We start from the raw sequence: 18,103 nt of genomic DNA on the forward strand, positions 1-18,103 counted from the left end.
AAATTCATATTTCACGTTATCATGAACTTACAAATAGCTAACAAATTTCATCTTTGTTTTATAGTTTAAATGAAATGAAATTGGGAGCCATACTTAGTATTATTAGATGCATAGAGGGTCAGCTGGACAGACATCTTGCCAGTTGACAACGACAACAAAAGAATGGCCTCCTAAACCCTCTGAACGAGTGGGAAATGACTGGTCAAGAGATTTCAATGGTTGGCTGATCAAAGCTACACACACAACAATTAGCATATCTCACTGGATAGTGATAGGAGAGAGAGAAAGGCCATTCTATTATATCAAACGGTCAAATCATATTTCGACCTAAATTTTCATTACGTTTCACAAGGATTGTGTGATGGATTCGCGACTACAATTTTAGGTCCAAACTTACTATTAGTTTATCAACGTTTGTTTAGATTTACAGCCTGGTTTTGACAGCAGCCTTATCATATCAAATTATTTGTCACTAAAACTTTTATGTAAGCAGTAAATCAACAGCCAAACAAACGGCTTTGTTACAAAACACTTAGCTTTTTAGGAGATGGAATATTTACTACTTTTCTTGCTAGTATTTCAAATAGTTTATAAGGAATATTTAAGCTGATAAGTCAAGCACCAATATTTTTAATCATATGCAGTTCCATAAGAGTTTCATACTATTACTATCATTATTATTATTGGTTTTATAACAGCTTAAGCTGGTGTTATTTCCTGTCATTGACCTAGTGGCACTAGGCTGAGATGGACAGGACGTTTCTGAGCTACCTAACCCTCCTTAATTATTATTATTATTGTAAAAGTTTTTCTTCACAGTCGTGTGATGGTAGGTGACTGGTTTTAGTCCGTGTTGAGTCCGGGTCTTAACAAAAGGCCAAAGGATCCACCATCTTCCTCAATTCCACTAAGAGAGAACCTTCCTCAAAATGTGAGCTGTTCCTACGATGGCTGCTTTCTGTATAGTCTCAAAAGACATGTTTACTCCCACCTCAGCCAAGTATGCTATATGCCTCATTGATATTGTTCCGAGTGGACCAATTACTATTGGTATCACTTCGGTCTTCACCTTCCACAGTCTGTTTATCTTGAACCCAAGCTCTTTGTATTTATCAATCTTCTCATCTTTATTATTATTACTATTATTATTAGTATTATTGTTGTTATTATTGTTGTTATTATTATTATATAGCAAGTATGTGCATCGTATGACAACTTTGGTCAAAATTCTCCAAATATATGAAAAGAGAAGTTACAGTTCCACTATGCGAAGCTCACTTTCTGTTTTAGCCTTTGACTGGAAAGTTAAGAGTATAAATGGGCCATAGTAGCAAAAGTTGTTTTCAAGTGTATTCCAAGCTACATATAACAAGATTGAAATAGCAAGCTTTTGTGTGGTCAAAATGACTACACGCAAAATAAAGTAATGCCTCGACAGTAGGTTCAATTTACCTGCAACCAATATCCTTTATCATTTACGAGTTTCTTTCATTTCATTCTCAATGTTTAAGATTTGATGGATATTTGGTATTTTCTCCATTGAAGTCTTTTCCAGCCCTATTGATATTCGTCTATAACACTTTATCTCACATCAAATCACCTTAATTGTTCCCTTTCATTCACTCGTGTTCTGACGAGACTGATTGGCTGTTTAAAAAACTGCTTGAAACGTTAAGCCAATGGCGGCTGTTTGAGGTTGGGTGGATTAGCTGTAATGAAACCACGCGCATGAAACCCTATTAATGCTCCTCAAATATGTCTCTACTCATTTGGTGTGTTTCAAGTGGCCTGCAAGCATGCAGCTGTTGTTCCTTGCCTTCTCTTTCGCAATCAACTTCTTACCAATGGAGAAATCTTCTTAAAGTAAAGGTGCGTATGTACTTAGCATAGTTGCCTCTGTTTTCTCTTCATTCTTGCTCTTGGTTTGCTAAAATGTTGTTTGTCTGCAGCTGCATTTTTCCATTTCTCTATAAGACTTTATTAGCGTCTGTAAAAATGACTAGCTACGGTACAATTTAAAATATTTTGTCATTCAATACATAAAATGTGCAAAAAAGTTACTTAATGTTTAGATTCCTCTTTTATAATAAAAACAGTTCCTGGTTATATAATCTAACTAAAGCATATCATTTAAAAAAAATAAGTTTTTTTTAATTCTTGGCAATAAAACTGAAAGAGAAGCGCATCTTAAAACAAAGAAACAAATTCGCTAGTTCATTATTATCTTTGATAAAGTATGGTGAGTCTTTCAAACCCCCTCGTTCTTCATGCTACCTGTATAAGCTGACAGGCTAACTATGAAGAAATTGATGCTTCTTATACTTTTGCATATCATGTGTCGTATTCTGTCTGCAGCTGGGGATGTACAAGTTCAACACCAGACTGCTTTGAATTTCAATCTCATCAAATCATGGGTCACAAGCTTACTCTCTGTATTGGACTTTTGATAGATATCAGCATATCGATGCCAGTCAGCATAAGGACCTGCACAGGTAAGATGTTTAGACTATGGTAGATTTTAATCATAGATGCATCATGTTTAATCATAAGTGTATCAGGTTTACTGCACTGTTGTTATGTAATTCTATGTAGCATGATGTAATGTTATGAAAAACATAGACAGCGAATCACATGGTAGTGTTTATTTGTTTCAAGTCTTTCCATTAGCTACTAAACCGAAACGTTAGCTAAGTAAAATTGAGATAGATATTCTCGTCTATAAGCTAGAAAGGAAAGTATTTGGTGAGGAGGAACCGTTCATAGAACCAACCATGAAACCATCCATAAAACCATCCATAGAACCATCCACAGAACCATAGATAGAACCATAGATAGAACCATTCATAGAACTTATCATGAAACCATCTATAGAACCATCCATAGAACCATCTATAGAACCATAGATAGAACCATCCATAGAACCATCCATAGAACCATCCATAGAACCATCTGTAGAACCATCCATAGAACCATCCATAGAACCATCTATAGAACCATAGATAGAACCATCTATAGAACCATCTATAGAACCATCCATAGAACCATCCATAGAACCATCTGTAGAACCATCCATAGAACCATCCATAGAACCATCTATAGAACCATAGATAGAACCATCCATAGAACCATCCATAGAACCATCTGTAGAACCATCCATAGAACCATTTATAGAACCATCTATAGAACCATCTATAGAACCATCTATAGAGCCCTCCAGAAAACTGTCAATGTTTTAGTGGTAGGCTACTAGCCAATTAAAGAAGGTTATGCAGAATATTAACTAATCAGTATGAGCTGCCAGGTGTGGTATGATTGGAGTGTTAACATATAAACCCATAGATAAGGCAGCCAATATTTCTAAAATAATGAACGGTTGTTTTCTCTTCACTCCAGCAACGAATGTTTTCACAATGACTTACAGCTACTGTGAGGAAACATTCCTAACAGACATTTGATTCTCCTGATTCACATGTTATCGAGGTAAAACAAATCAAACTTGTGGTTTGCTAGAGTCATGCTGATTAAATTCTGGTCTTCAATATATTTCTGTATTTTCACGCCTTCCATCAGCAGAGCTTATTCCATCTCCGTATGTTATAGCAAGGCACCAAATTCGGTACCCTTTAATTTTACAATTGCTTGCATAGTTGAAAACATGAAACAAGGTACCTTCAATGTTGCCGACGCAGGTATTATTATGAAATAATTGCTGAATGCAAGCATTGAGCACACGAGATGCATTGATAAGCTAATTGTTATACCATAAACACTCGGGTGGTCTATACAAAGTTTAATTAACGTTCCGTCCTTTAACGGAGTAAATTGTCATTTCCCGTCGTCAAGTTAGCGCCGAATATGAAGATAGCGCTCTATATGGCCTCTCAATTGACTAAAGTAGGATTGAGGGTGCCATAGGTTGATGGAGGAAAGAAAAGACCCAAATCGGAGACAGCAAACAGGCCTAATCCTGTCATCCAGCGAATAGTCATGTAAATGTATCATCTAGTGCGTTTGATCACGGCAGAAGGGCACACAGAGTGTGTATGCAGAGTATACTGTATCATTGGATACATTGACTAGGGCGAGATTAAAAGCTTGTGGTTTCGCTCGAGCCCCTACAACGGGCAAAGAATATGAATACGTTGTGTAAACCAAAGTGACATCAGTATTGTTCCTAGTTTTTTCAAATTTAAAAAATCGTGTTGTTTCTTCTCGTAGCCTTATATCTGTCTGCGCTTTCATTTAGTTAGGTCTCGAGCTAAATCTTTATCGTTACTCGATTGTGCTGACTGACCTCGCGTACTCGAACACGTGGTGAACAATACTGAGCAGACGGTAGCCTACAATACAGAGTAAAATGTTTATGAATGAGTGGTCATGATCACATCCTTATTATCAGTTCTCCTGTGTGTTTGCCAAGTCTGCGAGTGATATTCAGTTATTAAACAAACATAATGACCTGTAGAAAACTAGAAACAAACATAAAAGTTCTTTGATGTTTTAAAATTTTGGTGTTATCAGATTTTCCATTGACATTCAAGTGCGGTGTAAAAGCCCTATACTGATGATATACACGGCGGCTATTTGTTCTTTCTCAAGTGTACGAACGATTAGAGAAAAATGTAGATAACACCTGTTTGTTACCAGCCTCGCTGTTAACACTTGTCTCTTTGTATCGTGGGAGCATCTTTCGGTTATCTCATCTCACCAAGTTTTTTGTACTACTCGCTCCCATAGTTGGCGTCTAAACCGAAATCATCTCGGCTCTAATTGCTTGACTGTTCTGCTTTGCTCGGTTTGTCCTCACCCTGTCATGCTCAGCAATCGCAGAGAATGGTTGTTTTGCTTAAAAATCTGTAGGATAATATCATTGGTAATCAACATTCTTTTCTACATCGGATGTGGTGAAGTGGCCGTTTGAAACAAACTTTGACATTAGTTGATAGAAAACATCTTTGCATAGGTTTGCGCAACTCAATTTATGGAAAGTGCGCTCTCCCATTCAAGACAACAAGCAAAAAAGTATTAAAAAGTTTAAATTTAACACTAAAAAACTTAGTTTTAAGCAGAAAATTTTGTTCTGTTTTAGATTTGAAGCCTTTGTATCTAATAAACCATGTGATACCCAACCGCTACAGCCTACCTCGAGGTGTGAGTATAGTATACGATGAGAAGCACAGTCTACATGCCTATCAACTAACAGAGCATGCAGGCAATCTCAACTTTCCTTCTAACGATATCTTCACGAGATGCTCTTTCTGGCCTGAAGAATATTCCATCTTAGCTACCTTCAGACTCTCTCCTGACTCCGACACACAACCTTGGGAGACAGGCTACCTTTTCAGTCTCATCCCACAATCGACAGCAGACATCAAGCTAGGTGTCAGCATCTCTCGGGATCGAGTGACTTTCATTTACAGCGACAATAAAATTCTTCCGGAATCTATCAGTTTCGAGAAAAGACTTTATGACGACGAATGGCACACGATTATTGTGACAGTCGCAGGAAATGTAGTGGGTTTAAGAGTTGATTGTGGCGACATAGAAAATAAACCTTTGGAACGGACATTTCCAGCGCTTCTTGACACTGCTGGAGATCAGATTCATGTTGGTAATAGGAAGATACAGCCAGGTCAGTTCAGGGTAAGTGCATGCTAAAGAATTTGATAATTATAGATGAGTGGAGAGGTCATTGCGATTGAAAGCATTGACTTCTCCTTAAAATATGGTTTCTTGGGAAAACACTCCATTTTATCACTAGGTTTCCTTTTCTTTTAAATTTTATTTCTTGCTAAAAGCGATTGAACTGGTCATTTTCATAGCATAATAATTATTTGTCTATGTACAAATAACTTAGACGATTTTGCGCTAAGAAACTTTTGACAGACGTGCCAACACAAGTAGGCGTTTCTACGCTGTTAGCATTGTTGGACCGGTATAACATATTTATTATAAAATGTCCAAGAAGTTTGTGAGAAGAACAAGAGCTCTTACAAGTTTAAAAAACAGACTGGTCAGGAAACAAAACTTGATGTGACAAAACTTTACAGGCGGTTGACAGGTGACGCAACCATAACCTTGCTAATGCCATTCTGACAACTGCTGGTCAGTGTGCCGATTGGTCACTGATCAGCCTTATAGTTTCAACTCTTTTTCTGTCAGTTTTCAAACATTCCTTAAAACAATATCTGACTCTCCTTGTAATTTTCTCACACATTTCTATTTCTCAAACGCTCAAGCCACTTGGTCATTATTCTCCCAAGACTTTCAAATAGGCGTAAGGTCTAAAAATTTCCAAGGTGAATCAGAGTTCTTTGAAGGTTAATTTGCTAACCAACAGTCTAGAGGAAGGACAAAACATTGGCCTTTTCCGATTGACAACAATCCAGCACAAGATGGTCTCTGGTCGACTTATTAGTCACTCCCCCTCTTTGATCTTAAAGTGATAAACCATCACTGAGAAATGACATGTTGTAGGCCGGCGCTACAGAAATACCCCACTAATTAGCATATCTTACTCAGCTTGACTCGTTCACAATGGAATCTACTTCATCATATTGTTTTAATTTTATTTTCTAGCAAAAACAATAAAATGACTGATAACAAGATTAAAAGAATAATATCTCAATAGAATAGAATAATAACAATATTAGTAATAATAATAACTGCAAATAAAGCTTTAATGATGAGAGTAACATTGGAGTAATCCCTAGTGACATCACGCCTCATTTTTCTTGACCTTCACAAATCTCAGACTTTATAGCTGCAGTTCTATCATGCGTTGAATGAAAAAAGATGGCAGAGTCAACTTTAATTTGACAATACTTCAAACAAATAAAGGAAACAATTAGCTCGCAAGATTCTCAGATTATCAACTAGAAGAGAGGAAACAAGCATGGCTGGACTAGCTTGCTGTCTATCAAATGCTGTAAAGGTGAAGGTTGTTCACCGTAATTGTTTCGGTCTTAAGATGTCCTGGCAGCGGTTTCCTTACCGCTGCCAGGACACTGGTCTCCTTACTGCTGGAAAGATGAACAAGTTGGTCAGTTTAAACTATTGATTTTAAGCTAAAGCAAGACAATGAACAAAATATTTTAATCACACTCTACATGTAGTTGTACACCAACTGGCTCACACCATGTAAGTTACGGCTGGTCTGATGACTGTACAGGTTGTTGGTTGTACACCAGCTGGCTCACACCATGTAAGCTACGGCTGGTTTGATGACTGTACAGGTTGTTGGTTGTACACCAGCTGGCTCACGCCATGTAAGCTACGGCTGGTCTGATGACTGTACAAGTTGTTGGTTGTACACCAGCTGGCTCACGCCATGTAAGCTACGGCTGGTCTGATGACTGTACAAGTTGTTGGTTGTACACCAGCTGGCTCACGCCATGTAAGCTACGGCTGGTCTGATGACTACAAGTTGTTGGTTGTACACCAGCTGGCTCACGCCATGTAAGCTACGGTTGGTCTGATGACTGTACAAGTTGTTGGTTGTACACCAGCTGGCTCACGCCATGTAAGCTACGGCTGGTCTGATGACTGTACAAGTTGTTGGTTGTACACCAACTGGCTCACACCATGTAAGCTACGGTTGGTCTGATGACTGTACCGATTGTTGGTTGTACACCAGCTGGCTCACGCCGTGTAAGCTACGGCTGGTCTGATGACTGTACAAGTTGTTGGTTGTACACCAGCTGGCTCACGCCATGTAAGCTACGGCTGGTCTGATGACTGTACAGGTTGTTGGTTGTACACCAGCTGGTTCACGCCGTGTAAGCTACGGCTGGTCTGATGACTGTACAGGTTGTTGGTTGACGCTATTTAGTAATTTTTTCATTTTTGTAGACATCACAGTTTTTCAAAACTTGTTTTATTCTAATTTAAACAATTTTTAAAGTATGTTTTTCACGGATTAATAAAATATATTAATATATTAATAAAATAGACCTCCTGATGAACCTGATGAACCTGATGTGACTATTATTACCTGTGACTCATTGTCAATAACACCTTCATAAATCATTCGCCAACGAACCTCGAAATTTGTTCCCACCATAACCTGTAATCATTCCACTACCATTATTTCACCACACACCGAACTTTGCGGAAAAACTCAGAGGCTATAATTTAGGCAACTTAGACTAGAGATTGCCTGTAACAGCCTGTGGTGGTCAATTCTAATCTTATCATTATGCCTACTAATTAGCCACTAATGTTATCATGCGGATGGCGTTGGGGAGATAAATTCTCAAATGTAAAAACTTATATAAATTTTAATCCATACCATATACATATATGGGATAAATTCTTATTGTGGTCTGCATTCAACTTATTCAGTGAAAAAATTTTCTGTAATGCTACTGGGCTTAATGATGACGCATAACACTGCAAAACCGAAAAACATTTTAATGTGAGTCTGGAGGTAGTTAGCTGGTGAACAAAACACATAAATCTTTTAAAACTTTGATGTTGGGTAATTTTTCCTTGTTCAGCCGTGTAGTTAGTCTTAGTATAAGGCAATAATACAAATCCATTCTAGTATAATGAAGAATAACACTCTTTAACATAGTATCATACCATGCAATAAAATGTTAACATTATAGACCTAACTTACAGTAATATAGCATCTTCATGTAAGCGATATTGTAGTGAAATTTAGCAAGTTCTATTGTATTAAGTTATACTTATTATCTTTCTATACAATGTTATCATGTTTTGTTACAGTATTCTTTATGATATTATATCCTACTATATATGTATATAGTATACTGTATATATTATTTTTGACTGTATTATATAAATATTTATATTTAAATATAGTAGTGTAGTATATTTAGTTTAGTATTTAATATTTAGTATATTATTATATATATATATATTATATTATTAATATGCAATCTTATACTATTTTATGCTACATTGTAATAATATTATATCGAGTGATATTATATTGAATAATGTTCTATCGCACTGCATCAAATTTTATTAAATTAATTTATTTCATTTATTTTATATTCTTACTATCCCTATTATTTTTATTTTATTATTATTTTGTAATTATATATCGACTATGATTAAACATATTGTAGAATGATACTTATTATGTAGCTTTTGTAATCTGGCAGCATCAAAAAATAGTTTTAAAATAGAATTTCAAAATAAATTTAAAATAAAAATAAATTTTCACTCAGTTTCTAGTATCAAAAACTGCAAGATGAGCATTTAAGACCATATTTTATTTTATAATATATGAGTATAATAAAAACTACTAACACTTGTATTATTATTTTTGTTGAATAAGTGCATCGACATGCATTAACCTACAATATTGTATTACCGTGGTATCATTGTTACTATTTATTAGAATTATTATATTATTGTTTATTATATATGAGACAAATAGCTAATATAATAGTTTTGGAAAAGGTGTGTGATGTGTTAAGTAGTTTTAATATAGTTAGACATATTATTAGTATGCAAATAATTATATTAGTTTTAATATTTTAAGGTTACCATAATGTTTCTATATGTTTTATAAAATCATTAAAACTATATTAAAATAAGAAATACATGCTGGTTCATATAAATCAAAAGGCACTTACATGTATCTTAAGTAGAGGTTGATGCACTTTCATGCAGCTCCAAGAAATGTTGTTATATCACTTATTTAGACCAGGTATTCTCTTTGTAACACCAGCGCATTAGTAATTGTATTATGATATTGTTCAGTTATAACAATACGCTAGAATCTCATACTTCAAAATACTCCAAGTTTGCTTAGTATCAGTATAGTAATTTTTGTCAGTCAAACTATAAGTAGACTGTACAACAAACTACAAGTAGTTGGAGCTAAGGCTACAAATAAATTAACGTTGGCACTTTGAACAAGATAGAGAACACTTTGTATTCTTTTACAGTTTTAGTGATGACCTTATTATCAATAGATATTTAATCGTATTTATTTTATAAGCTTGTTTCTGCTTGTGTACCTATTTCTTATTTTATTGATTTGTTGGTAAGAATATGTACAGCATATTACAATATTATTTTAATGTGTTTATTACATCATAATATCTTGAAATTTTGCTTTAAGATAATAATTATTATGTCATCATCGTTATGAATATTAATAAAGCTCACTATATCACTGTGTGTGTCTGTTAGTCTGGGTAAGCATTCTGCATTTCTATAAGTTTTGAACGATTTTATCCAAATTTTGCACACACTCATGCTCCGTGTCTTCTGCTAAGCCCCAAAAATGTTTGGTTTCAAAACTTTATCTGGTTCCTGAAAATCAGCCTCTTATTCACCCACCAGCAGGCTATCTGATTGAGAATGAAATAAATCCCTGGCAGCGACAGATCCATTATATAATCTAAGGATACAATATATTTATAATATATTATATAATATATAACATATTGACTGGTAACTCGCTGCTCTAGTTCATATTTGGTAAATTAACTCCTACATAATTTTTGACAATGACAGCGAATGAGTTTTTTAAGATATAACTTATGATGATCAAAACAGATGCTAGAGAGTGGTAAGGAACCACATTAAGATATCTTTATATTTTTGCTACCACGATAGAGAGAATTTCTAGGCACTAGCTATGGTTATAGCAAATGCAATTAATTCAGTGTATCTCAGTTATAATTACATGAATTTGTATTCTAATTTTATGTCACACTTCAGATGGACATACAATATTTGTCAATAATGAGCAGGTGGTTATGAAATCTGGTTAAGCCGTTTTTCGGAATCTGTTGAAGGAATGGAAAGCAATAACTGACACTTCCAGCAATCAGGCATATTAAAACTAATGTATGTACATGTATAACTTTTAATTAGCAAAATGATGTTTTTCGTTAGATGCCAAAACAAAAATGAGAAAACGGAAATCTGGAATTATTGAGTGTGTTGAACAAATGTCTTTTAAAAGTTGGTAATCTAATAGTGTTGCAAAGGGAGTCGAGATAGTGAATTGAAGGGTTGGTAACAGAAAGTTCATATACTGGAACATATGATGGTAGGCGTAGTATGTTGGTGTTATAGAATACAAAACAATGTTTGTCGTATTTGTGGAAGGATAAATACAAATATTCTGGGCTAATCAGGCGCTGTGGTGTCTTTCATGTGTTGGTAAAGTTCAAACTAAATATTCATATAGCAAAAAGTCGAACTTTTTCAATAAACAATTTGTGATTGTAGATTCACGCAAAAACATAGTTTTCTTTTTATGGTCATGAAAGCACCATATTCTCTGTGTGAATTTTGAGATAGCAGCATAAGAGAATAAAATATTACAACACAATGCAACTTGAGTCTAAGGAGTCAGATAGCATTGCCTCGACTTGTTATCTTTGCAAAATCTTAAGGCTTGTTTGCTGTCAGCAAACGGGCTGATCCTTATGGGTCAGCAGCTTTGTTGATGACACTCAGTTATTGTGTCTAAAATCGATTGAACTTTTACAATGTTGATCTTAGAAAAATATGTAGCGGTGATATTTGTTAGCTGGTCCTTCCCACTTTACAATTTTGACTTTTTTCATCCAATCAATGACGTCTTATTCCGCCTGCTGATGAATATTATGGTATTATCTGTAGCAAAAGCATCGTCAAGGCCGGTAGTGCGTACTGCAGATTTTAGAAATCACACATTTTTGTTTTTTATATTTTTAATTTTTTTATTTGTCAAACTACACGTATTGTTTTTTTCAAAAGATTTTCCCATTTGTCGCCAAATTGTTTGCCATATTTGTTGCTCAGTTATGATACGATTATTTTTTAGCAACGGTCTGATCAACATTCCTTCATATTTTCTCAACCAAATTCATCTTTACGATTGCTTCCCGACCAGTGTTTGACTCAAATTCAATTGACTGTGCTGGTCCGATGTCGTGGTCATGGCTATAATTTTACAAATCTGTGACCTTTTGTCGAGTAAGTTTGTGTCATAAGCAGTCGTCTGTCTTTTGACTCACCAGCCATGTTGTTAGTTGCTATGAATACAAGTCATCCTCGGCTATCATCGTAAGGGAAGTTAGCCAATTTTTCTCTCATTTGGATATTTTTGTAAATTTTTCAAAACGCTACTGTATACGCTTTGATATGGTAATCAGTAGCGCTTACTGAATACGCGCTAATAAACTGATGAACGGAGTAATTATTTTATTAATACTATAAAATGATATTTTATGCTGACTCATTGCTGGCGAGTACAGCAGACACAAAAGTATTTGTTAAACTAAGTGACAAGAAGTAATTACATTTAAAACTAAAATCAAACGATGTTTCAGATGCACTATGTTTATGCCTGCAGTGATGTACTAGAAATCTGATCATATTTTGCTTTAGCTCTACAGAGAAAACATATATTTGTATGAAAATATGATGAAAATATGATTTCTCTTAATTGGATGGGCAACAAATAATCAGATTTAAAATAAAACCATTAATCTTAGCTCGCTGATAATATCAACTTAAGTGTATGTCTGCAATTATAGGTCGATGCACATGCAGGCATCCATGTTTTCACAACAGTTTTATTAAATTTGTAATATGGAGTACACGTCCAGGCTCTCACTATATTATTATATATTTATATGTCTATGTGATGAGAGCTGACCTTACGTATTGCAGTTGTCACTGTTTCATTTAGCGCTGCCTAAGATGAACCTTGGCATTTAGCGCTGCCTAAGATGAACCTTGGCATCTAGCGCTGCCTAAGATAAACTTACACAAAATTTTAGAAGATTTTATCCAAAAGTATCGATATTTTTCTACCATTTATGTTTGCTTTTGATGTTTGAGATACTCTGGCAGCCAAGATGTTTCAAGAATAAAATCGTCAAAACAAAATTGACAAATAATGTGCTCAAAAGAAGTTGCTTTGAGAAAAGGCTGGTGGTGTGGCTGCCTGTTTCTATCGTTATTAATATCGGCTATTGATATCGGCTCTTGATATCGGCTATTGATATCGTCTATTGATATCGGCTATTGATATCGGCTATTGATATCGGCTATTGATATCGGCTATTGATGTCGGCTATTGGTATCGGCTATTGATATCGGCTATTGATATCGGCTATTGATATCGGCTATTGATATCGGCTATTGATATCGGATATTGCATGCAGCATTACGTGTCTCTATTCTGTCAGTCTCTTGGCAGCTATAGGCATCATAATTGTACTTCCACTTGAATCTGAGCAGTCCAAGAAAGGATCTCATTCGAACTATTATATCTCTAGAATGGGTAGGTCTACCAAGACAAAAATTGCATCACGTTCAAGCTTGATGTCTTAACTTTACATTGATACTACTAAATACCTGGCATGTCCCGAGTAATAAAAGTCTTTGCACGGAAAATTTAATTGGATTTAACATATTAACATATAACAACAGTTACCATTCTAACTGTCAAACTTCATATCATGAGAAAAATGTTTTGTGCAGAACAAATAAATTAATTGGCAAAATAAAACAACTATAAAAGTGTTTAAACGTAAATGTGAAATAATTAGCAAGTAATAGGTAAAGTAAGTCTGTTGTGCTAAGATTACATTGAAAGATTATTTTCATTTGCATCACTTTAATGGTGTAACTCCAGCTTTATATCAAGAAATAGTAAATGTGACGCATTCATACACATCTTTACGTATTTACGTAAGTTATACCTCATAAATACGTAGGTTACGTGATATACGACAATGATAATTGATGGAAATTATATATGTTACACCTCGTCAGTACATAAGCTCGCATCGACGTTGAGACATGTTTAACTACACATAGGGTAAAATCTATGCTATTGTACTAAATATGCCTTTACCTATTATGTGGGTCATCTACCCAGCTGCAGAGATCATTTATAAACAGAAGGTATCATAAAAATCTTTACTATGATAAGAGCTGTGTATACAATAAGAGTTGTGTCTGTCTGTTCGTCAGTCTGTTTGTCCATCTGTCATTCCATCCGTCTGTACGTCCGCTTGTTCAAAGCTACGATAAGAACATAAACAAAATTACCTCACACGAGAATTGAACACGGGTACTCCAATTTACCGTCTAGCGTTTTAACTACTACCTAACTCAATCGGATAGTCATGCTGTTTACTCATGACTATCTCTCACAGTGCCCGGGACTGACAAGCATATGAGCGACTTATAATATAAAGTGTTTTGTATCTAAAAAAATACATAAAAGTGCTCAAATGTGCTTTGAAGATTGACTTTCTCAGAAATTCTGGCAAATGCACGTTTATGAAGCCAGAAAAGGGTGAATATAACCTAATTTTTTAGCTTTCAAGCGCATTTAGTTTTTTGGCTAAAGAGTAGCCATGGGAATTTTATACAGTTTTTACTCGATCTGTTTATCTATTAATGATCTATTGATCTATTTACCAATATTGATTTACAAGATCAGTGATCTACTTTTCGAGTGCTTCAAGTTCAACAAATGAGCTGTAATGGTTTTTTTAATCTCAAATTCGAACTAAACTTTAATAAACTTGTCATAGTTGATACTTAAATAGTTTACAATGATAAGACTTATGGCAGACTGTCTGGAATACAAACCAGATATGGTTTCATACAGTTCAGAACTTAATATATTATCAATTCCGTTAAGTAAAGGATTGTTCATATAACCTAATCTACAAAAAAAACACACAACATAATAATATTTTGGTATTTTCGTTTATTATTAAGCGATGAATCTTTGAAACATAAAAATCCAGTTTATGTGATCGTTGTTTTAACCTTTTATATATAGAAGTTTGCTCACTCTAACCGTGTTTTATACAGTAGAGCAAAATGGTTTCGATTTTAGGCCATGATATGTTTCTCTTCTTTTCATATTTTCAATTTAATTAGCATAACTATTTCAAGAAATAAATTTTTTATAAGGTTTATCTGTTTTTTAACCAAAAATCAACTAATAATATTGAAATGTGGGAATAATATATTTGATATAAACAAGAGGTCAGTTTATAACGCACATTGTCATCTGTTGCAATAACAGGCCGGAACCAGCAAATTCAACATAGCCCACCAAGAAAAAATTTGGCTGCCTTTTAGCCATCAATAAAAATGGCAGCTCATGGCAGGTGGTTGAAAGGCATGCCGAGTATATTTGCAGACATGCTTTCTTCAAGCACATTCTTGGCAGGAGAGGCGCTCTCAGAGTAGGCAAATATTTTTGGAAGCTAATCGGGTATTCCGAGGATAGATGGGCAGGCAAGTCTAAGTATACACTGAAGTTAACCTGCGGGCAGCGCAGCAGGTCAAATGATCTGCATAAAGAGTAAATGTTTAGTGCTAATCAAGAATACAAAAATATTTTTTGCGTCAGCCTAATAAATGCGTGTATCAGGTTAATGAGAATAACGGTATTAAAATGTTTATAAAATATAATTTAGTTTAGTTAAAATTATTTGATTTATAAAATTATAATAATTAAATAAATGATAACAATTATTATGTATGTAATTGCTGCTCCGTTAGTTTAGCATTGTAAATATAAATTTAGCTCGTAATAAAATATCTCATATGCTGACACCATTTAACGAGGGAAGGAGGATGGAAAAAGGGAAAGTGAGAATTGAGCCATTTACAAGGATGTCCAGAAGGTCCATTTCAACAATTAAGAACATGTATTCTTTGTTTATTCATCATTGAGTCAATATTTTTTATTTTCTCTTTTTTAAAGTACTCAAGGATAAACCTCATAATATGTTTAATTGAAACAATAACAGATGAATGATGAAAATAACAATGATATGAATGATAACAAGAATAATAAAAGTTGTATTTCAATAGAATAATAATAATACTAATAATAATACTAATAATAATAATAACTGCAAAATAAAGCTTTAATGATGAGAGTAACAATAGAGTGATACCCAGCGACGTCACACCTCATTTTTTTGGACCTTGACACATCTCAAACTTTATAGCTCCAGTTCTATCATGCGGGTGAAGTATAAATAAAGTTGACAATACTTCAAACAAATAAAGAGAGCTATTAGACCACAAGATTCTCAGATTATCAATTAGAAGGGAGGAAACAAGCCTGGCTGGACTAGCTTGCTGTCTATCAAATGCTGTATAGGCAAAGGTTATTAGCAATAACTGTTTCGGTCTCAAGATGTTCTGTCAGCGTTTTGGAAAGATGAACAAGCTGGTCAGTTTTTGATCACAGGCTAAAGTAACTCAATGAGCTAAACAGCACAATCACAGGCTACTTGTAGTTGTACACATACTGGCTCACATCATACGGTTGGTCTGATGGGTGTACAAACTGGCGGTTACTGCTACTTGGTAGTTTGACATTTTTTGAAGACATCGCTGGTCTCCATAAACCACAATAGCGAGAGGTCGCTGCAGTTGTAAAAATATTAACAGCGCTAATAACAGTAGTAAACAAACAATGTAAATAATAATAAAAACCAAAAATAGTGGTAACTAAAGAAGTACGTAAAGAATAAATGTGAATAATATAGTAATATATATAGAGAGAATAAAGAGGGTATTCAGCAATAGCGCGAGTGTTTAATTAGACCCCATCCTTTTGCAAGTCATCATTAGTCTCATCGGTGGGTTAATTCAAAGATACAGTTTGTTGTTTCTTACGATCCAAGTTTCAGTTTATTGGATCAAAGAGCAATAACATTATTAATCGATGCACTGGAGCGACTTTACGTAACACAATCTCTGATGAACTCAGGCCTTAGAAATGTGGCACAAACTAGCGAAAGATTGTTGATATCGATAATAGTAATATTAATAGTATTTGTAATAATAACTATACTAATAATAATAATAATAATGGAATTTGAGCTTTGAAGGCTGTGAAATGTTCAACCAAAAGTGACACCGAGATTGACTGGAACACTTAAGACAATATCCAACCAGCTTATTTCATATCTCGATGAGATCGACGCTCAACTGTCTTTCGAAACAATTTTAGGAACTGCCCAGAGTTTAAGAAAGACTTTTCAGTCGAAAGAATCATTAAATTAGTAACCCTTTGGCTTTAAGCAAAGGCCTGGGCTTACTCACTACCAACAACTTGGTTGTGAAGACGGTTTTAATAATAATAATAATACTTGGTAAAAGAAGGCGCAGACATGTCCTTCTAAGTAGCACAACATCAGCGATTCTAGCGACAGCACAGATGTTGAGAAAGTCTGTACAGTAGAAAAAAGCGTTGTCAACCCGCTGGTCCTTAGATAGCTCACTGCTCACTTACAACCAACCTTGAAGGTTGCGATAAAAGCCTCCCACAATAACAATAATAAGAATATTAATAATAATCGGATAAGGGGATGCTATCTAAGTCTAAGGACTCTGAACGGATTGCAGTGTCGGCTAATTACTGGTGTTAACTATAAAAGATCTCAATTATAGAATGATAATAAATAATATAATTACTAATACTCAATTCTAGCGCTAAATATTATATTTCTTATAAATAATAATCAGGTATACAGGTGGTTTCCATCTTATGATTTTAATCTCGTTGGCAATGCATAGATTAGAAATGATGTCATTATAAAAATTTCTATTTCATACTAAATTGGTATGCATGGAGAATAGGCCCATAAAATAATAATAATATTTTATTATTAAAGATAATAATATAGTAAATAATATAATAATAGTATAATAATACAATTAAACTTTTAGCATGCACAGAAATAAACAAACACCTTCATTTGGAAGTTGGAATAGTAAATGTTGTATAATTATGTTGACTAAAAGAACATTTTCTGTGCAAAAACATTTTTGTTACTCGTGAAACGCCAACCATTCATCTAATAGGATAATAATATAAATAATTAAATAATGGAGATTCACAACGCTGAAACATTAATATGGTCTGCTAAAAATTCACATGATTATAATTATTACATGTATATGTGATTGTCTACAACTATGATATTAGCATTTTAAATAAAAACAAGATATGAAATAAATTAGTATCTTGTATACTGATTGCATACTTTAGATAAGCTAAATTTGTTTGCTGTTTGCTGTAAAAATACTCAGGGTTTGTGTGTCTTTATAATTACTTAATCGTGTAGTA

The 18,103-nt window shown here is 34.3% G+C and overlaps 1 protein-coding gene across 1 annotated transcript in view; it reads left to right on the forward strand.

Annotated features, from left to right (window-relative positions):
• Positions 1 to 1,776: 1,776 nt before the first annotated feature.
• Positions 1,777 to 18,103, forward strand: part of LOC137391217 (thrombospondin-type laminin G domain and EAR repeat-containing protein-like) — a 32,362-nt gene continuing 16,035 nt past the window's right edge. Inside the window, exons 1-3 of the mRNA XM_068077622.1 lie at positions 1,777 to 1,869; positions 2,356 to 2,492; positions 5,090 to 5,643. Coding sequence (XP_067933723.1) covers positions 2,411 to 2,492; positions 5,090 to 5,643 — 636 coding nt within the window. The 5' untranslated portion in view covers positions 1,777 to 1,869; positions 2,356 to 2,410. The remainder of the gene's footprint in view (positions 1,870 to 2,355; positions 2,493 to 5,089; positions 5,644 to 18,103) is intronic.

This window comes from Watersipora subatra, chromosome 3, assembly GCF_963576615.1.
Source record: "Watersipora subatra chromosome 3, tzWatSuba1.1, whole genome shotgun sequence".
Classification (NCBI taxonomy): domain Eukaryota; kingdom Metazoa; phylum Bryozoa; class Gymnolaemata; order Cheilostomatida; family Watersiporidae; genus Watersipora; species Watersipora subatra.